Source organism: Candoia aspera, chromosome 10, assembly GCF_035149785.1.
Source record: "Candoia aspera isolate rCanAsp1 chromosome 10, rCanAsp1.hap2, whole genome shotgun sequence".
NCBI lineage: Eukaryota > Metazoa > Chordata > Lepidosauria > Squamata > Boidae > Candoia > Candoia aspera.
In genome coordinates this window covers 8536839-8558729 of record NC_086162.1, presented here as the reverse complement: position 1 = coordinate 8558729, position 21891 = coordinate 8536839, and the positions used below count along the sequence as shown (strand labels likewise).

Genomic DNA, 21891 nt, shown 5'->3' with positions numbered 1-21891 from the left:
AAGTGACACATTGAGTAAGACGCAAAGGACGTTGTTGGATACAGAGTGAACATACTTGGGGCAGAAACCTTGATGGCATCTAACTCAGTGGTAATGGTAACCAAAAAATAAATTTTGTTATGATGGCCTTAACTAAGTTAATCAACTCTGTAGGCTGTGGCAGGCAAAGTAAAGTCTATGCAGAATGTATTGAGAAAGGAAAATAACGTAACCAGCATACTTAATCCTTTATCTAAGATCATGGTGTGCATATGCACAATTCTGGTTGTCCCATCTTGAACTGGGAAATAAATACCTTGTATTATGTTTTACATTTGCATGCTGCATTTCTCCAGGGGAGAAAACTTACCTTGAACAAGATAAGATCAAGACAAATCTTAGAATCACAGCTGAAACTGAAAAAATGCACAATAAAATCAACAGAAATAGCCAGCCAGTATGACTAAAAGCAGATGGGGAGGGGAGGGAGCACCATGGTCTTTTAAGTGTGATTAAAGAGATACTTTTGCCCCTCTATCAAGAAATAGCAAGTCTTGGAGTAAGTACAATGAGAAAGTGCAGTAGCTCCATAACACATGAAAAGAAATCCTGCTTTACCCAGTGCATAGCAGACATACAGTACTGTCATTCTCACAATTTGGTTGCCTCCAGCCAAGATTAACCTGTGGCTATACCCATCCATGCGTCGTCTTTTGGCACCTGTGCTGTTCAGAGGGTACATCTGGCCAGAGAAGAAAGCATGCCGCTCAGAGATGCCACCAACTGCATTTGTGGGCTAAACTGTGGTTGAGGTAACCATGGACAGATGCAGGTGCCCATTTAAAATCATGCCTGTATGTATAAGTTTTTTGTGGGTAATCACAGCCAAGGGCTAACACAGCACATTTACTCATACTTAACTCATAACAGAAGAAACAGGCTCTGAGCTTTCGGGAGAAGAAGAGACACGTCAAGGGCCAAGACCTTGCAGCTGCACCCTGCGAGAAGATACAGAGTTGTGATGGTTTCTCAGTGCTGTGAGGAACCAAACGAAATGTCGTTACTAGATGCTGCAGTTCAGAACGAGCCATCGAATGGGAGCGCGCGAGAGCAACGTCCAAAGAGTATCTAAGCCACCGACCTAGGGCAAATCCACCCCAGGGCAAATCATATTGCAAAGAACACCGTCAACCATATCACTATTATAGAGTCTGAAGATCTAAAAAGGAAGCTCAAAGCTCTGGGCTCGTGCGTTTTTATCCATAGCATTCTATGGAAAAGGACCAGAAAGGTAAAGAATGGGAGTTTAATCTACTTTCAGTAAACTCTGCAATGTCTCTGCAAAGAGATTTGGTTTCTGGGACCGCGGTTTAAGTTGCTACGGTGAAATGGCGGAAGATGGGTCGCACTACATGTGGGGCCAAAGCATAGTGAGCTTGATGAGAAGGGCTCTACTGACCCCTGCAAGGGTCTTAAAGAAGAAAGGTGAAGTAAGGATATCAGATAAAGACTTAACGCCCTGTAGAAAGACATGGGAATGCCACTTTAATCAAGACCAGCGTTTCTCAACCTTTTGACCCTGGAGGAACCACTGAAAGATTTTTTGGGCCTTGGAGAACCCCTGCACATTCAGGCTCCAATAGAGGCCAGAAGTTACTATTAAGCCGCCCAACAAAAAATGAGGAAAAACGTCAGTTTGTAATATTTACAGCCTTTCACTATCCACTCATACTCTGACAGTGGAAAATAAGCAAGATGAGTTAGGAAGTAGGAACTCAGTATAGGAAGACAAATGATATAAATATAGCAGAGTGGAGTATAGCAGAAGGATACAGTTTCAAACTGCCCACTGAAGCTCTCTGGGCAGTTTACCATAAACACACCAAAAAAGGAAAAAAAAACAATACAATTCCGGTTAAAGCATATCCAATAAATTGAAATAAAATACAGAATAAAAACACCGTACAAACTAGGCAGCAGCCAAATGGTCATCAACATCTAAAACAGTACGAATTAAAACAATTTAAAAGCCTGGGAAAATAAAAAGGTCTTCACTTGGAGGTGAAATGATGCTAATGTGGGCACTGCTTGAGTCCCTCGAGGGAGGGCCTTCTGTAAATGTTAAATATATTAAATGTTAAGTACATTAGAAATATCCATGCTTTTTGAGAAACCCAAGCAAATGAACTTTGCAAAATTGTATGGAGCATCTCGATTAAAATCAAAAGAGGAACTAATAAAAGCAATATTTTTATTTTCTACTGTCACCCACCAATGGATGATGCCTTCCAGAAGCAAACTGCAGATCTCTCAAAGAGGCAAGAAGTAGTCGTAAGCGGGACTTTAGTTGCCCCTGTGGCTGCTGGGAGGCAAATTCTGTTAAGTGTGACCTTTCCAGGGGATGACTGATTTGCATTGCTTGAGACGTTACAGCAGTATTTCTCAACCTGGGCAACTTGAAGATGTATGGACTTCAACGCTCAGAATTCTCCAGCCAGCAAGCTGGCTGGGAATTCTGAGCGTTGAAGTCCACACATTTTCAAGCTGCCCAGGTTGAGAAACACTGGCTTAGAGGGTGGGACATCAGCTCTACTTGACTTGATTCTGTTGGAAAGAGAAGACTTAGCTAAGGAAGTGGAAGTGGCAGGAACATTGGGAAGAGTGATCGTGAAATGATGGAATTCTTGATTTTAAGGAAAAGGCTGAAAATTCTCAGATGCCTACCTTGGACTTCAAAAATGTTGGTGTCAGTAAACAGAGATGAGTGGTAAGCAAAATTCCATGGTGGAAGCTAGGCTAAGAGTTTCAAAAAGATGCTACAGAGCATTAAGGGATAAAAATAGAGGCTAGCAGAGCCATCGTAACCCAAAATTGGAAACAACTAAAAGTCTGTTTATCCAAAGTCTGTAAATTGTAGCTTTCAGAATTAATTGTATTCATTCATTCATGGGCTTTCACACTGCTTCAGTCTTGCCAATTCTAAGTGCCTACAAGCAGAAAACAGAACATAATACAATATAATACAGAAGAATATAATATCCATAAAACAAACACAAAGTCATATGCCAACTCCAATAATTTATGAAGCGACCATATCATCACACAACAATTCTGCATTAATTTTGAATTCTAGGACCCCTAATCATCCCAGGAACAACCAGCTGATGGCTCAATCGCCCAATTCTCCTTTAAATCACCAAATGTTCTTTTTTTTTTTTAAATTGGAGATAAGGGTACAGATTTCATTTCTGGTGTTAAGGCCTCCCAGAATAATGCCTTAGGTTTGGACATTGGATTTTTCTTTCAGCAAATAAAAGAAAGTGGACGAAGTGCCAATTACACCGTAAATACACATTCAAGTTCAGTCATAGAACTCATGGTGCCTGTGTGTGTGCACACACGAGTCCACATTTCAAGTACCACCACCAACCCCGAAGCGATGGCAGAAATACCTCATTGTTTTCCAGGTGCATGCTAGAACCAATTTTTGGCTATCCTGAATGCCTGTTAAGAATGTTGGAATGGATTTGGCCTGGCGTTTATAAATAGCTTTAGTGCACCAGCAGAAGCCAAGAATGCCCACCACTTTGCTGGATGCCAGGAGAGGCCGGAAGATTGCTGTGTGCAAATCTTGCAAATAGAGATAATCTGAGTGTCTTAAGATATAAGGAGGCGGTTCCCCACAGTCCCTGTTTCTACCACCCCTAGACTGGCTGGCATTTTGCCCCTCTGACATTTGAAAGGGGAGCCAGTTTGGTGTAGTGGTTTAAGGCAGGGGGTCCCCAACCCCCAGGCCACGGACCAGTACCGGTCCGTGGCCTGTTAGGAACTGGGCCGCACAGCAGGAGGTGAGTGGTGGGTGAGCGAGCGGATTTACAGCCTGAGTGTTTACAGCTGCTCCCCATCGCTCGCGTTACCGCCTGAGCCCCACCTCCTGTCAGAGAAAGCAAGCCCATTGGCTGCTATCGCCAAAAGGCGTGAAGAAAAAAGAATGAAAGGTTGAGAAAAAGAGGAAGTGCTTGAAGCATCCCGAAACCATCCTGCCCCTGCCCCCCATTCCATGGAAAAATTGTCTTCCACAAACCCGGTCCCTGGTGCCAAAAAGGTTGTGAACCGCTGGTTTAAGGCATCAAGCTATAAACCAGGAGACCATGAGCTCTAGTCCTGCCGTTCAGCACAATGCCAGCTGGGGGGGGGTGTCCTAACAGCCAGGAAACACACCGAGACAAGGAACTGGTCTCTAATATTTATTGCTAGTACTTAACAGGAATCCTAACAAACTGAAGAAGCATGGGAAAACCCAGACATATAAACCCCAAGGGTTAAGGCGGTCCCGATCTGTGTCTCTTTGAATGGCTGACCAATTCCTCAGTGCTACGCATGCGCTTGACAGTCTGGATGGGAGCCCCCTGCTCACCATCCTTACTCATTACAGGGTGGGTGGGCAGTCACCAGGAATCACAACTGACTCAAAGCCATCAGAAAGAAAGTAAAATGATTTTATTTTAAGGTCCCAATCCTCCATGAATAGAACTCTGGAGAGAAACTTCCATGAGTAGCAATGGAAATCCCCTTGAATTTACCGGTCTTGCTCGTCAGCAATACGCTTAGCATCTGGTTGTAAATTGTATTCTTAAAATCCTTGCAATTAACCTTTTTTTTAAAAAAATTGCTCATGTGTGGGGGCAAAATTGTACAAAGCCATGGTTTTTAAATTCTGGTTTACTGAAAAAGCTGCTATTGGCTAGGGATTGCACATGTTTAGCCAGAGAATTAATAAAATACCATTTATTTTAGGGAGGGGGGTCTCTGGAGAGGGGTCAAAAAAATCAAGATGGTGGCCACAACAGTGCAGTGTATGTAAAAAAGGGATGGGGCTTCAATTACAAGGTTGCAGCTGCCACCTTGACTTTTTTGCCCTCCCCCTGCTGGATACCCCTGATTTATTTGGTATTTTTAGTATACTGTTAGTTGCCTTGGGACCACCTGCTTTTAAGAGATACATATGAATGTTAAAAATTATAAACTGGGTGGGTTCATGCATGATGCTAAACCATATTTGGCTGTGTTTTCATGACACTTGAACCACAAAGCAGTCGCCCATATTTTAGATTAGCATTATGCATCAATCCAACCCACATGTTATTTATGGTTCAGTGTCTTGTTCAAAGCCAGAAAACTAGGTTAATTGAACAAACCATAGTTTAATACACTGCTCCTAGACAAACTCCTGAGAGTTTCCCATAGTGCTTGGTTGCCTCCTAATGGCTGTCCAGCGGGTTGCAGTCCAGACACGCTAGCTCTAATTTGTCCTCCTTTCTCTGAGCTTTTAGAACACGTGTAAACATAGGAAAAGTATCATTTGGTTAAGGCAGAGTCCTGGTTCACAGATTGCATTAAATAATGTGCTTTAACTATGGTTTGTCTAATAACCACAAAGGCTGGATTTGTGCATCATGCTAAGTCAGAAACTATGACTTAATGTAAAGCAAGCCAACTGTGGTTTATCCAGTAAGTCTGGGTTACACATAGAATAGCTAGCTTAGCATTTACTCGGAAGGCTGGTCCCTGGCTACCTTTGGGCCCATTTCTTCACGTAGAATCTGCCCAGTCTACAGAATCTAATACAGACAGGATATTCTGTGCACCAGGGCCATCTAAAGGTGGGCCCAAAAGGTCAAGATGGCCTTGATGCATGTTCAAAAGCCCTGCCCTTTTAAAGTGTGCCATGAGAAACATAAAAAAGGGGCAGGATTGCAACAGCCATCTTGACTTTTTTGGCCCCTGCTGCAGACCCCCCTGTGGGGACCCAGAGAGTCGCATTAGCCCCCTCCCTCTTGAAGACCTTGTCCCCTGAGGTTGGTGCACCCCAACTTGATGATGATGACCAACGCTGTCCTCTTCAAGAGAGACCTTGGATTTCTTTGACAGCAACTACAGGCCTAGTTACAGTGGTTAATGACTTGGTTTATTGGTTTATTGGTTTTACAGATGGATTTTATGATTTCATCCACGTTTTCGTTCCTGATGTTGCAAGCTGCCTAGAATCAGAAGGGTTAGCAGCACAGAGATGTTTAAAGAATAAATATTCTGTCAACAAACTGCATCAGCTGCATGATTAAGGCTAACCCAGAGTCACTGAGAATCAGGCAGCATTCACATCTGATTAACAAACAAACAAACAAACAAACCTATGTGCCAGCAATGTTTGCAATGTAGGGACTTTGCTCCAAGAAATGCTCAGTGCTGTAGAAGAGAGGCTGGGATGACCTCCTTGTAATTCCCACAGATCTCACCAAGGGGCACCAGCACTGGATTCCTTCCTCTTTCCCTTTGTTGGCAACAGGGGAGAAAGAAAAATCCAGGGTATCCTCGCTCTAGTTGCCTCAATGGTGAGATGGCCAGACCTCAATTGCAGCTGCTGAGGGTCCTCCATGCGGGGGGCAAAACCACCAGCCAGGCTGTAGTGTAGCAAAACACAGCAGGAAGGGTGAAGGGTTAGAGTTTTGGGGCTTCGGAGTTTTGAAACAAGAATGCTCCCTATATTAAAGCAAAGATCAGAATAAATTGAATAATAAATTAAAATTGATTACTGTCCACCCACCTGTGCTTTGATAGACCCAAAGAACTAACCAATATTAGAGATGCAGAAAGCAGGAGGAAAAAAAGTCCCTTTACTCCCTGGGGTTGAACAAAGCTGTAGAGTGCAACAGTTCCTTCTTGGTTCCCTGTTGGGTAATCTCTGTTTAAATGGTTTCTGCATATCTTAAATTGTGTCCCGGCACTGTATGAACCTCCATGTTATTGGGATGCACAGAGAACAGTCGACTGGCTTCAAGGTAGTCCCTAGATCAGCGTTTCTCAACCTTGGCAACTTTAAGACCTGTGGACTTCAACTCCCAGAATTCCCCAGCCAGCATATCCCTGTTGAAGTCCAAGCGTCTTAAAGTTGCCAAGGTTGAGAAACACTGGCTTAGAGAAAGGTTGGTTTTGAATACACATTTTAGATAAGTCTGTCCAAACACCCACATGGCAAAATAATTAATAAAATCCACAAAGCTTGCTTGATGTTATTGTTTATGATGAAAGCCTGAGAGAGTCAGTGAGGGACACGAAGGGGAGTAGAAGTTCTGAATGGGGGACAGGCCGTTTTGTGACACGGTCAAGAGTAGATCTTGGCTGTGGGTGGAATGGCCATGGAGGAGAAGAAGGGAATGAAAGTGGAGGGCAGGAAAGTTCCGAATGAACAAGGATTGGGAGATTGAATTCCCACCGGAATGACTGGAAAGTGGAGGAGAGGAAAGAGAGAGGGGGAAAAGAGGGATGGAGAGTGAAAAGAAACTACGAGTAAGTTGACTGCAGTGGGAGTGGGATGTTTAAGAAGGGTTTGCAGTCATACAAGGAAAGAGAAAGGGGGAAGGAAGGAAGGAAGGAGCACCAATGGTACGAAAGAAGCACAGGGAGATGGGGTGGTGGTGGTTTAGACCAGTGTTTCTCAACCTTTTCAGCTTGAAGATGGGTGGACTTTAACTCCCAGAATCCCCCAGCCAGCATGCTGGCTGGGGAATCCTGAGAGATGACGTCCGCCCATCTTCCAGTTGCTGAGGCCGAAAAACACAGGTGCAAGCTCGTTTCAGGGACGTTGCCCCGCCGCGCCTCGCCTCGCGGTTTTCGCCTCTGCGGCTCACGACGGCTCCCCTGTTCCCGAAGTCTTGCACCATGCCGCTGCCGCCCCGAGGGACGGGGGTGGCGGGGGATGTGTCCGCGCCCGAGCCTTTCCCTCCTTTCCTACCTCTTGGCTCCGCCGCTCGCCTCCCCCGCCCCCTCGCTCCCTCCCTCCCTCGCTCCCAGCCTGCGGCGGCGCTGGTTGGACTGGCTGCTGCGCAGGCGCGGTCCCGGGATCCCGGGCTCGTCCCGAGCAGAGGCTGCGGCTGCAGCGGCGCCCAGGTCCCGGCGCGCGCGTGGACGCGGCTCGTCGCTGCCTCTCTCGCCCCCTCCCCTCCCCCCCGGTCCGGGGCGCCGCCCGCGTGGATGGGATGGAAGCGGGTCCCTCGGGAGCAGGTACCCTGGAAGGGGAGTCCGGGAGGGGGCAGCCCAGGGGGCTTGCAGCCGGCGGGGGGCATGCAATCGCTCCGGGGGGCTGGGGGAGCCCATGCAATGGCGGGGGCCGAGGGGCGGCTGCAAAGGAGCGGGAGCGAGGCCGGGATTTTGCAAAAGGGAGGGGGGCTCTGGGCTTCCTGCGAGCGGGGCCCCGGAAGGTTTGGGGGCGCGAGGGGGGAGGGCCGGGGTTGCGGAGGGCGCCCGGTTGGCCGAAGAACAATGGGGGCGAACACGGCGGGGGACTTGGCGAGGGGGCTGGGGGTGAAATACGTTTCGGGGCTCGGGGGAGCAAGTGCAACTCGGGGAAGGGGGCCGGAGGCGAGGCGAGGCGAGGCCTGCCCTGGACGTGAGGAGGGGGCCCAGGTTTGGAGGGGGAGCTGGGAAGTTGCAGCAGGCGCGGGGGGGAGTATGAGAGGGAATGGGCTGGAGGGCAGCGGCGGCCTGCCGGAGAGGAAGGGGAGGCCACGTGAACCTTGGAAAGGGGGGCTTGTCGTGTACCGGGGGTGGGGGAGACGCCGTAGGGCCGCCCGCGGGGTTTGTTGGAAGCAGCGGGATGGCGAGGGGGGGTCTCTCCCGAAAACTCAACTGAGTTTTGAGGGAGCCCTCGTGATGGAAAGGAGGATCTGAGGCTGGCTGAGCGGGGGACGCGAAGGGGGGATGATGGGCTGGAAAAACAAGTGCTGTGCAGAGGCAAAATTGGGGGGCCAAGGGGGGATGCACTGGGATGAATCGGAAGAGATGGGGAGGGAGCCGAGATCACGGGTGGGGGGGAGTCGTTCTTGCTCTATGGAAAGGCTGGACTAAGAGAGAGCGGTGGGCTCCCAGCCCTTCACTGTTTCCCTTCTGGAGAGGCACCTGAAGCCTCAGATTTTGGGGGGTGGGTAGAGCAGTGTGTAGCTATCCATCTGAGTGCAGGGCATACAAGGAGACCAGGTCTGTGGGGCTGCAGCTGTTTTTGGAACTGGGGTGCAGCCCAGGGAACTAGAGAGCAGGACTTCGGACGAGCCTTGCTTTGTATGGAGTCAATCTCGGCCATGTGCTGCGAAGAAAAGATAGAATACACCTTGGCTGGGGGTGGGTGGGAGAAATCAGAACCCTTGAACAGGACAGCTTGTTTCTCATCACGCAGCGGAATGGAATAGAATTTTCCCTGGGCTCTTGAGGGGGAAATCCCAAGGAGCTGTGACACATCCCACCAGGCTCTGCAGACTGATGCATCTCTTCACCATCACCAATGTTTCTCAACCTCAGCCACTTGAAGATGTGTGGACTTCAACTCCCAGAATTCCCCAGCCAGCATGGCTGGCTGGGGAATTCTGAGAGTTGAAGTCCACAGTCTTCAAGTGGCTGAGGTTGAGAAGCGCTGACCATCATGTTTGCATGGAATATTCCTGCCACCCCTGAGTCTGTGATACATGCCAGGTCCCCTCTCTCCTCCACCTCTGCCACCGAGTCATGAGGACCAGGCTCTTACGCCAAGTGGGCCTGGCATTCAACAGACCCCACCGGAGGCCGGGCCTCCAGATTCCAAGCTAGAATTAAATTTATTGTGGGAATCGCTTAACATGGAGGATGAACCCAGCCAGCCGTGGTTTCTTTGGTGAGCCGTGCCTTAGCGGCCCGTGATGGGTCATGCAGTGTTTTAAGTCTGGTGTGTTGTAGCGATCCAGTTTGTCAATGTCTGGTGAGCGGGGCACCTCTTCCATGGAAACCACCGTCCCCCAGCTGGAATCCTCTGAAAGGTTGGGATTGTAGACCATTCTTCCAAAACATCTCAAAGATACATGGTGGATGACAGCTTGTGAGGATAAAGCCAATGTGGATAAGTGGGAAAACAGAAGGTGACCACCTCTGGAGGGCCTTTCTGGGTGGAGGTGGAATGGATGTTTGAAAGGTCAATGGAAGGAGGTACTATGATTTCTTGGCGGTTTTCTGGGGAAATACAGCTGTGAAGCATGTCTGAAAGGGGGCATGCAGATGGGTAAAGGTCCCTGTTAGGACAAGGGACATCAAAGTCAGCTGAGGGTCCTTGCTTTCCCCTCATTTCTCCCCCCAGTAGAACAAGGAGGTTTGCAACTCTCATGGGGGAGGTAATTGTGATGGAAAGAGGGGAGATGCAGGCCATGAGCTGGGCGAGGACAGTGGCTGTTTGTGTGCCCCAGGAGTGACTCTGGCGTTGTTGGGGCTTTCTTTTTATTGCCTCTTAAAAACAGAACCAACAGCCTCCAGATTTCCATTAAAGAAGCTCTGCCCCCAGCATTTCCAGGCAGATGGGGAAAAGATGAGTGTGTGTGCTTTTTGAAACTTCCTCAGATGTGGGTTTTTAATTGTCAGTAGTGCAATTTATGGTTCTTGGGTTCTTAGTGTAATTGGTATATTTGGGGAGTGGGAGTTCTTGAGGGATTCATGAAAAACTTGCACACTTCTTTGTGATCTTCAACCTCCTTGTCTTCACAAGAGGCCAGTTGGCAAATGGGATGGCCACCAACAGAGAGTGATACCCCCATGGTCAGGCTGGGACCACAATACTGGTTGCTTGGTTCTGGCTTAATGTACTAGGCAACAGCAACTCCTGTGGTGTAACCTGTTGTGAGAACTTAGCCGATTTTGGTCTCTAAACCATATTTAGGGCTTGGAGTAGTATTTGTGAACCTTGGCCAATGGTGGCTTAGAAAGCAAATCATGGTAAAACAAATTAACTCAGTACGATGCTATCCATGGTGGTTTCTAAACATGGTTTTTGGCTTAGTGTAGTGTATGAGCAAGGCCCCTATGATAACTCTGCTTTTAAAAGCTTTCAGCTGCCCACCAAATTATGTAAATGTGTCTTGCGTTTCAAATCAAAACAGCAGTGTTGTGGTACCTTAAGAAAGAGAATTAATGGGGTTCATGCACTGTACTACTGCATTATATGTGATGGTTTGGTTATACAGATTACAGTGTTGTTGTGGACTTAGCTATTGTGGTTTAACATGTTGTAGACCCAACTGATTATGCCGCATGCAATAAGCCATTCTCCAGCCAACAATGGTTAAGGACCAGCTGTGGACCAGATGCCCTCTCCAACGTTTTGGATTCCAGTTCCCAGTATTCCCCATTGTTACTAGCCACTCTGGCTGGGGTGGATGGGGGATCTTATCTAAGATACATGGAAGGCACAAGGTTTAACAATAAAGTAGAGCAGGGGTTCTGAAACCTTACAGTACCACAGCTTCCTAAAATGATCAATGAATTTGTGTACCATCCCTCCAGGAATAAAATGAATGGTTTCATTGGGATTAGCGTGGAGCAAGAAATAAATACATCACTTTTAATAATGCCATTTTAATCTGTCACAGGCGTTCTCAAACTTAGTGGCATCGCAGTTGCCTATTGGAGTTTGTGCAAGCAATGCCTGGTGTGAGTGTTGACATTGCTCCCACTGTGCATGCCCAAATCTGGGTAGACTTTTTTTCTTAAAAGTGACCTCCCCCCTCAGTCTGAGTTGCTTGAGAGACCCCAGTCTTGAATCACAGTTTGAGAATCCCTGGTATAGAGAAAGCAGTGGTTTCTACTTTAAGTGGAACAGAACCTCATTTCTCCCAAGTTTGTAGTGAAACTACAAATAGAAATAGAACTTTTGGAAAAACCATGGTCTGTTATTTTATGAAGACTGGGTATTATTATTATCAATTCTGGGAGTTGAAGTCCACCCGTCTTAAAAGTTGCTGAGTTTGAGAAACACTGGCATAATGATTAAGGTGCTGGACTAGCAGCCAGGAGACTGTGAATTCTAGTCCTTCCTTAGGCACAGAAGCTGGCTGGGTGACTTTGGGCCAGTCCCTCTCTCCCAGCCCAAGAGCCAATTAGGCGTGGCATGAGAGTTCTAGTCCCGCCTTAGGTGTGAAAGCTGGCTGGGTGACTTTCGGCCAGCCACTCTCTCTCAGCCCAAGAGCCAATCAGGTGTGGTATGAGATTTCTAGTCCCGCCTTAGGTGTGAAAGCCGGCTGGGTGACTTTGGGCCAGCCACTCTCTCTCAGCCCAAGAGCCAATCAGGTGTGGTATGAGAGTTCTAGTCCCGCCTTAGGCGTGAAAGCCGGCTGGGTGACTTTGGGCCAGTCCCTCTCTCCCAGCCCAACCCACCTCGTAGGGTTGTTGTGGAGACAATAGGAGGAAGGAACATTTATCTACGATGCCTTAAGTTGTACAAATAAAGGCAGGATGTAAATCTAATAAATAAATACGCTCTGATTAGAATTGTTGGTCTGCCCTGGATTGTTGGTCCAATTTAACAATTCAGATCAATTCAGAACCTCAGATTTGGCTTTCAGGCCCAGTTTGGAAGGACAATCGAGATAATAATCTGTATAAAATAATCTGTCCAGTACATCATATGATTAACTGTAGTGACTTGTACTAGACTAACAAGCTGTTGGTTTGGATGGGGCAAGTGTGTGAATGGCCATATCTTATTCTATAATAAGCAAACATTGTCACTGAATCAGTGATCCGGAGGACATTTGTGAAAAATGAACTTCCTTTCTTTCTCAACTGGCAAAGGGCAAGGTAAGCAGAAAAAGTATATTGGATCAGCACAACTGAAGACCTGCCTTTCCTAAAATCTAGGTTACTGCAGATGAATGGAATCCTGAGTATGGGAGACGAACTTGCTAATTTGGAACCAAGATCCAGGGTGGTGGTCTTAAGATAGGAAGCACTGGAATTGCTTTAGAGCACTGCCTTGATTATGCATAGTTTGCATATGGGATTCTGCATAATTTGCATGTGGGAATAGATCCCAGGGCCTCTTCTGCTCTGCCTGATGTCTTGGGCAATCCTTGTCAGCAACGTTGGTCCACATTTTCAGATTCTAGGCATCCAGCAGATTGGAAGAAAAATGTGGGTAGTGTAGTGTTTCATGCACAGCTCCAGCTGTGATTGATGTTTTAGGAACTCAGGTTGACCGAGCCACCTCTGGATCTGTTCCCCCCCCCAAAGTCTTTTGCTAAGAGAGACCCTCCTAAATCTATATGATATATTAGGAATAATAATAATAATAATAATAATAATTTAAGTTTGTATGCCACCTGACTCCCAACGACTCTGAGCAGCTCACAACAATCACACAAAGAAATTAGAAAAAGTTATGTTTTCTTCTTGCAGCAATAATAACAACCACTTCTATAACTTACGTTACTAATATTTCATATTGCTTCCTTTTTTCATGACTATTTACCATCTCTTAGAACTGTGTTTCTCAAGCTCAGCAACTTTAAGACGGGTGGACTTCAACTCCCAGAATTCCCCAGCCAGCATGCTGGTTGGGGAATTCTGGGAGTTGAAGTCCACCCATCTTAAAAGTTGCTGAGCTTGAGAAACACTGGTATAGTGATTAAGGTGCTGGACTAGAAGCCAGGAGACTGTGAATTCTAGTCCTTCCTTAGGCACAGAAGCCGGCTGGGTGACTTTGGGCCAGTCCCTCTCTCCCAGCCCAACCCACCTCGCAGGGTTGTTGTGGAGACAATAGGAGGAAGGAGCATTATGTTGCCTTGAGTTGTACAAATAAAGGCAGGATGTAAAACTAATAAATAAATAAGCTCTGATTAGAATTGTTGGTCTGCCCTGGATTGTTGATCCAATTTAACAATTCAGATCAATTCAGAACCTCAGATTTGGCTTTCAGGCCCAGTTTGGAAGAACAATTGAGATACATAAAAGTCTTTCCAAATGGAAGAATGGATTCAGCAGGGTCTGAATGATCCCTCTGATTCAGATAGGCCAGTCCACTGAATCAAAGCTTCATTCTCTCCCACCTTTGCTCTTGGCCAGTTTTGCTAGGCCGAAAAGAGGCATTGCATCATCATGATGGTATTTTAAGACCAAGGGAGTCTGCTTTATGTCAGACAGGGTTGCCTGGAGTAGCTCATACCAGCCTTCCTCAACCTGGTGCCTTCTAGATAATTGGAATTTAATTTCCATAACTTCCCACCTAGTCGTAAGGGAAGTTAAATTCCAACAAACCTGGAGGGCATCAGGCTTTTCATTACTGCCTTAAAATGTGTTTTAAGAATTAGAATTAACTAAACTGATTTAGTAAACTCTGCGGGGGTGGGGGAGGAACCAATCCTCCCCCCAACAAGAACTGAAATTACCTTGAAAATAAGGGTTCTGCCCACTCCTATGGTGTAGATCTTTGTTTTGCACGATTGGCATAATTTTGTGGTATGGCAAGAAAAAAAAAATCTTGCTCCCCCCCAGGTCTGAAAAATGGTTTGTTTTGGTCTAAGCAATGTTTTCCAAGCCTGGCAGCTTCTGGATGTGGGGACCAACTTCCAGAATTCAGCATCTAGTAGGGCCATTGCTAAGAATTCTGGGAATTGAAGTCCACACCTTTGGAAATTGACCAGCATGGGAAATACTGGAGTCTATATTGACTGGGAATGGTTCTTTGGGGTTTCATGTAGCAGTCCCCCCACTAATTTTTTTCTTGGTTCAGGACCAAAGTTCAGATCTTTTGCCTGCAGCATCTGTGCTCTGCCGTTAAGCTGTGGCCCTCTCACTACTGAGCTTGGGTCCTTCCCTTCCTGAACATTTATGGAGAATCAGGGATGGAGAAGAGTGCCATGAGATTATTTCAGCTGTGCCAGCTGTACTTCCTGACTTTATAACTGATTGACTGACCTCATTAATGCAGGGATGACATAAAATACTTTGATTCAAAATACCAGGTGAAAAATGGGTGCAAGTGTTGGCAACTGTTGACCACAGTAGAATTTTAAGGACAGTGACCGCTTGGAGTAGGTCTGTCATTTATTTGTGGTTTCTCCACTACTTTTCCTCCAAGAAAAGCCCAGGGTGGTTTAAAAGAGAGCAGTAAAAATGTTTTAAATTTAAAAAAAAACTTGCATTAAGACTAACAGTGTTTAAAAGCAATAGATGCAAAAGTTAAAATAAAGTTTGTCTGAAAATAGAAGGAAAACAAAATATTGGGCAAACCTAAAGGCCCTGGAGTTTATTGTCCCATAAGTGCCTGCGTAAGCAGGCAGGTCTTCAGCTGTTTTCTGGAAAAAGTTGGCTGGAGGCTGGCAACTGGGTGCTGCCACTGAGAAGACCCTACTGCCAACTGTTGCACTCTGAGATAGACCCAACATACAGCCACAAGCAGGGTCTCCCCAGGTTGGATAATGTTGTGGGATACCATCTTTCAAGTTCTGGTCTGAAGCCACCTAAGAATTGTGGACCACAGCCAGCACCTTCATGAGCAACCAGCGTCCAGCTCTTTGGTTTCTCCCTAAAACTGAAAGTGATTCTTCCTCAGGACAGCTGTCACAGTGTTCTCCGTAGCAAGATTGATTGAAACAAAAGAGATGGGGTTGCAGGAATTTCAGCCATTGAACCTTTTCCCTCCTATATCCCAGTTTATCTACGGTTGCTCAGAGATTATTTTATTTTGACTGCCTACTGATGATCTGATGGGGCTTTTCACAGATAAGAAAGGCGCTTGCAGGGGGTTGCATACACAACCATTTTCTGAATCTTCACTCAGTGAACCATTACACGAAAGTTCATTTGACGCTTCTGAACTGTCTGTAATGATGAACCCACATTGGGTTCATTGAAAGGTTATTAGACATGGGCACTAAGACTGCTTATTTCAGTCCAGGAAAGGTCATAACTAGCACACCAGCCAAAACTGAACACAAGCCCTTCTTGTCACTAAAGGCTACCTGTTCCTCTAGGGCAGTGTTTCTCAACCTTGGCAACTTTCAGATGGGTGGACTTCAACTCCCAGAATTCCCAGAGGTTGCCAAGGGTGAGAAGCACTGGTCTAAGCATGGGGGTCCCTTGGATGAGATTACTGTCTTCTCAACCCCCATAGAGGAAGGACTCTTCAAAGGATGGCGTTGCCTCTTGAAAATATTTACTTCCTGTGCAAATTCTACTTTCCTATGAGAAAAACGTTTTGAGTTTTAAATGATGAGAATATCGCTTTGAAGAAGGAATTTAATTAAAAAAACACACTGGGCAGGAATCAATTGGACAGAAAAATGAATCTTTTTAGCACTTCTTGAGAATTGTTCTTGGTTGTTTGTTCTGGCCTTTAGAGAAGATTTTTCACAATTCGCTATCATGTCATAACATGATTTTCATGAGTTTTGCTTAACACAGCATGTAAACTGAGGCTTCTTAGTTTACAAACCATCGTTCATGATTTGTGATTTATTTATAGTTTTTATATCCCAACTTTTTGCTTGAGGTTCAGAGATTACACATGTGGGGTTATTTTACACCCTCCCCCCAAGTGATGAAGGTTGAGCTAAGAGAGAATTATTGGTCCAGGGATAATGGGAACTTAAAGTGGATTTTCCTGGTCCAGGTTCAACACCTTAATCCCCACATTGTGCTGGTTGTCCAAGTGTGTTGTGTGAAGCTTTATTTGCAGGTTAGCCTCAATGCTGTCTTCTCTGGGGGTTAATAATGCGCCCAAAGTAAAGTTGTGAAGTCTCTGGAGCAAATGGAAAGAATCAGGAGAAAAAAAAAGAGAGAGAGAAATCTTCCCCTTTAGGGAAAAACTAATTCTTGCTTTCTGAGACAAACCAGAACCTTTAATCAGGGTTTGTTCTTGGCTTCAGATTGTGGTTTGTGTTTAGTTTGAACATTGTCTTGGCTGGTTTTGTTGCTCTCCCTGGCCAGCGTGCTTCTTCCTCGTAAATTGGGATTTATAAGAATTCTTGCTGCTGCTTACATCCGAAATGCTAAAGAATATAACATTGTAATTTTGACATAACAACAAATTAAAAACACATCCAAAAATAAACAGTCCCCATCATTTAAAAACAAAGGCAAACCAAACTATATCACAATTCAGCTTATGGAACAAAATTGGCTTGAATAAAAATGTCTCTGCTTGTTGGTGAAAAGCCAACTGAGCTGTTAGCTTGCTTTCCCTTGGTCAAGAATTCCAAAGGTTGTAGGTAGCCACCAAAAAACCATTTATTTATTTTTTTGCATTCACCTTAGATGCTCCTTGCTTGATGATGGTATAGAGAGGGAGTTTTTCCCGAAAGATGAGACCTTGATGGCTTCATATGGGAAGCTGGTCTTCTAAATAGGCTGGTCCAAAGCAAGACTGGTCCAAAACAGTGTACATTGACTGCTTGACTGTAGACTGGATTCTCCAACAGTGGTAATTTCAGGAAATGCAGTGGAAGGCCGGTGAAGGTAGAAATATTTCTAATCACCTTTGGGTGAACTAGAACTTTTCCAAACTGCTTCTTAGAGGTCAGTTGCATCAGCAGACTTTAGGCACTGTTGCATTATATTTACTTTCCAAGCTGGGGTATCTGCAGGATAGGGTCAGAAAAGTCGAGATGACAGCCGCAATTTCTGATCAAAGCTTTCTGACATACCTGAAAAACAAGCAGAGCTTCGAACACACTGTTGCAGCTGACTTGTATGATCATAGCCTGCAAACAACCCTGCTTCCAAGGATAAAGAGGGTGGTTTTTCTCCTTTTAAAGCAGCATTCTGAAAGTGTGGTACTGCCCTTTCCATCACTCACAACCTCCTGGCTAGTGATGATGGGACTGGTGGTCCAGCAGAAGTGATGTTCGTTGGCTTGGAGAAGGCTTGACTAGAGAGTTACTAAGGGCTAAGAAAACCTGTTTCAGATCCCTGCTCAGGAAAATAACTCGGTGAGTTTTGCACTAAAAAACCTACCTCTTGGAGATTATTTGACCCAACATAGAAGGAAAGAAATCCCCAGGGAGGATGAGGCTATTCATAGCTACAGTACTAGACTTAGCAGCTATATTTTGCCCTGTGTATCCTAGACAGTGTGCTCCTGAGTGCCTCTTCCTGCTGCATGCATGCCCCCAAATGCAATTTCCATTCATCCTTTATGAGTTAGTTTCTCAGAGACAACTAGCTAGCTGGCCCCCTTGGAAACAGTTCTGGCCTGGGCAGGAGGGAGAAAGATGAGATATATTTAATACCGTTCCAGTGTTTCTCATTCTCCAAAGTGCCTGGCTAGTCGGATCTGCCTGAATTTTAAACGACTTCCCTCACTTCCCTCATTAAAAGGCCACGTTTTTTCCAGCAGTCATTCAAATGCGCATCCTATTGATCCGGCCAGTTGTTTGTTTTTAATCATTTCGTGTGTGTGTTTTTGTTTGGCTTCCTTTTGATCTTTTTTTAACCACTGATAGTGGTAACAGCTGTTCCTGGTGACTTTCTATGGTCCAGAGCCGTCCAGCCACTGCAGTGTTTCTCAACCATGGCTGCTTTAAGCTGTTTGGACTTCAACTCCCAGAACTCCCCAGCCAGCCATGCTGGCTGGGGAGTTCTGGGAGTTGAAGTCCAAACAGCTTAAAGCAGCCAAGTTTGTTTGTTTGTTTTCTATCCCACCACTGAGCTACTGCATTGGGGGAGTGGGTATTTAAACAAAGAGAAATGCTCCCCTATTTGCTGTTGGCCCTCCTTCCCCAAATAACCTCCAGTCTCCCTGGGGAATTTTGATTATTTTGAAAAAAAAAATCCTGCATTATCTAGTTTCAGGACATCACGATACGTCCCGTCACGTTTATTGGCTCAAAGAAGGGCGGAATGTTAAAAATGGATCAAATTTAAAATTCAGAGAAACTAATATAACAGATGCCTGGGACGGGCACCGAAATTGATTCTGCCTGAAGGCTGCTTCCGTGCCAGATTTGTTTGGAATGGGTGTGGGGGGGCTGCGATTGAAGCTGGCTCCCGAAATCTCACGGAAACCCTCTCTGTGCAGGAACACTGGGGAGTGTTCAAAAAATGGGACCCCCTTCTTGAAAAATCAGATGCAAGAGCTAGGGATATTCCCAGCTGCTTGGCTTTCTGGGGAAGCGGGGGGCTTTGCAGGGGTGGGCATGGGATGTGCAGCCCGCGGATGGGAAACTTGCCTTTGTGTGAGTTTGGCGGAGCAGATTGAGGAGTTCATGTGATTAACGACATGTGTTGCCCGTGGGCTAGCTTTTGCTGCCTTTTGTCAAGTGGTGGTGTGTGTTTTCCCTTTTCCCTCTGGGAACCCCCACTTTTTGCCCTCCCCCCATAATTTATTGTAACAGCAGGACAGTGTGTGGGAGAGCGGGCTTGGATGGAGGGGAGAGGGGTCTCTCTGAAACCCCGCCGTGAAAAGAAACTCATTCTGGTGTCTGGGAGCATCCGCGCATCCCCCCTCCCTGTTTCTCTCCCCCCCTCCGGATTCTGCTGGGGCTGGTGAAAATGAAGGGTGAAAGGTCCCTTGTACAAGCACCGAGTCATGTCTGACCCTTTGGGAGGACGCCGTTTTCGCATCATTTTCTTGGCAGACTGTAGAGTGGGGTGGTTTGTCATTGCCTTCCCCAGTCGATCCCAGTGGGGGCTGCAGGACTTAAATAGATGTGTAGATATCAGGTCTTCCTAACTGGGTGACCCACACTGACACAGACACCCCTTCAAGCAAATGTGGATCTGGAGCTGGCTGACAGCTGTTGAGAGAAATGCATTTTCAGGGAAGGGTGGGGCCGAATGCGCAGGGTTCAGCCCTGATTTCAGCACCCCCCCACCCCTGGGCTCAGCCCCTCCTGAGCGGGAAGTTGGAACTGCTTCCTCTGAGTGGGAAAAGTCCCAGGTCCTTCTGTTGCGGCTGCTTTGCAAATCCATTATGTGGCAGCAGAAAAGGGCCATCCTCCCCCACCCCCCATTTCCCCTCCTTTGAGGCTTATCCATTTGCATGACAAAGTGGGGACTTATGGCAACTTTGTGGTGGGGAATGGTGGTATGCAAAGGGAGGCACCCGCTGGTCTCCAGGCAGAACAGGAAAGTGGGGTGGGGGTGAGGGGCAGGCAGGTTCTCTGGGATGGGGCACTAGCCAGCTTGAAGTTGCAAGCCCGTCTTGGTCGAAAGGCAGAAGTTGTTCTGTGAAACCATAACCCTGCTTACTATCTGTGGCTGACTTTGTGAACTGAACTGATGTGGTTTGCAAGCCATGGCTTAGGGCAGTGTTTCTCCACCTTGGCAACTTGAAGATGTGTGGACTGGAAGATGGGTGGCTTCAGCTCTCAGAATTCTGGGGGTTGAAGTCCACACACCTTCAAGTTGCCAAGGTGGAGAAACACTGGCTTAGGGTGTCCTTTATTTTGTGATCCCCATCAGTTGTGGTTTATTCAGCAAACCATGGTTTCCAAAATGGTGGTTTGTTATATATGTTGGATATATAACTAAGTTGGATATATATAGTTGGATATATAACTAAGTGGAGCCTACAACATTGAGCTTTTCTGGGGTCTCCCATCTAAGTCCTCACCAGTCTTCTCCTGCTTAGCTTCCAAGCCCAGAGAAGATCTAGCTATGGAGACCAAACCATATGGTTCATATTGCTGGATTTGTTAACGGGATTGGATCGTGGTCGTTCAGTAAATCATGGTTAAGCAAACCTCAGCTACTGATTCCCCTAATGTCCTTTCATTTTTTCACTATGGCTGCCCATTTTACAAGCTGACTACTGAGGCCTGGAGGAAATGAAGGAAGGCTGGGGACAGAAAGACACTGTACAAAATATGCCCAAGTACTAGTTGTTGTCCTTTTCCTCCTCTTCCAATATTTTTCCACCTTTCCAGAGCTCTTGGGTTGGATCTTGAGTTGAGTGGCTGTACAAACTTCTCTGCTTTAATGTTATGAATCTTTAAGAAAGGAAATGGTCCTCTGGTTAATGTTTTGGAGTAGGAACACTGCGTTCTGGTCCTGCAGTGGTCCTGGGGTGGAAGCTAGGAGCTGGTGCTTTGAGATTGAGTGAAGATCTGATATTGTTGAATTCAATGTTTTTATCTTTTTTATCACAGAGGCTTTAGCAGCCTTTCTCAACCTTTTGACCCTGGAGGAACCCTTGAAATATTTTTCAGGCCTGGGGGAACCCCTGCACATTCAGGCTCAAATATATTCTTATAAGAAATATATTCTCAAATATATTCTTATAAGAAAATTCTTATATTCGTTTCGTGGGTAGGCCTGTATGTATGCATGAATAGTGTTCTTAAACTAAAAATAAAGAATGAAACTGACCTCTTTCATGTGAAGTCGCCCAAATTTGAAATAATTTTAAAAATAAGTCGTGGTCTCCCAGGGAACCTCTAGTGACCTCTCGCGGAACCTTGGTTGACAAACCCTGCGGCGTTAACTGTATTCTTCCCAAAAGGTGAACCACCAAGAGTCTGTCTTGATTGTGGCAGAATACCCAATCAAATACTGTAAATAAATAAGAAAAGAAAATCATTTGAATTGGCTAGATTAAAAAGATGACCCAATCTGGACAGTCAGCAAAGGCTTCCCTGTGCTTTTAACTTCCAAGGGTGGCGAAGTTTGAGTGTTCATGTTTTCCTTGTGGTTGAGATAATGCTGTGGGTTTTTTAAAATGCCTTTTTAATCTTTGACCCTAAAATCCTCCCATGCAAGGTGAGGTCTTCCAGTGAGGCCCTGAAATATCTTGACTTCACAGGAAGTGGAAAAATGAGTAATCTTCTTGACTGCCTCTTTTCAAGAATTCTTTGTATTTTTGTAATTATGGTTCTGGACTTGGTCTCTTAGGAACCCATTGGTAGTTCTCCTTCTGGAATCTAGCTTTACCTGGAGATCTCCAACTCCCACACTTGTTCTTCTGCCCCCATCCCCTCCATGGCTCACATTCCATATATATATTCTAGAAGAGGACAATGGTGCATATTTTACTGGGATGGGGATTTAGCTGCCTGACATGTATTTCCATGTATTCTCTCTGAGCTTGGTTTTCATCTTGCAGATGTTTCATTATCATGCCAGGTAACA

The 21891-nt window shown here is 45.9% G+C and overlaps 1 protein-coding gene across 2 annotated transcripts in view; it reads left to right on the top strand.

Moving 5' to 3' along the window:
• Window positions 1-7905: 7905 nt before the first annotated feature.
• LOC134503352 (protein argonaute-1) overlaps window positions 7906-21891 on the top strand; it is a 68048-nt gene continuing 54062 nt past the window's right edge. The window contains exon 1 of one of the 2 annotated variants that reach the window (XM_063312134.1): window positions 7906-8040. In XM_063312134.1, coding sequence (XP_063168204.1) covers window positions 8016-8040 — 25 coding nt within the window. In that variant the 5' untranslated portion in view covers window positions 7906-8015. The remainder of the gene's footprint in view (window positions 8041-21891) is intronic. The other variant, XM_063312135.1, reaches the window with a different exon arrangement.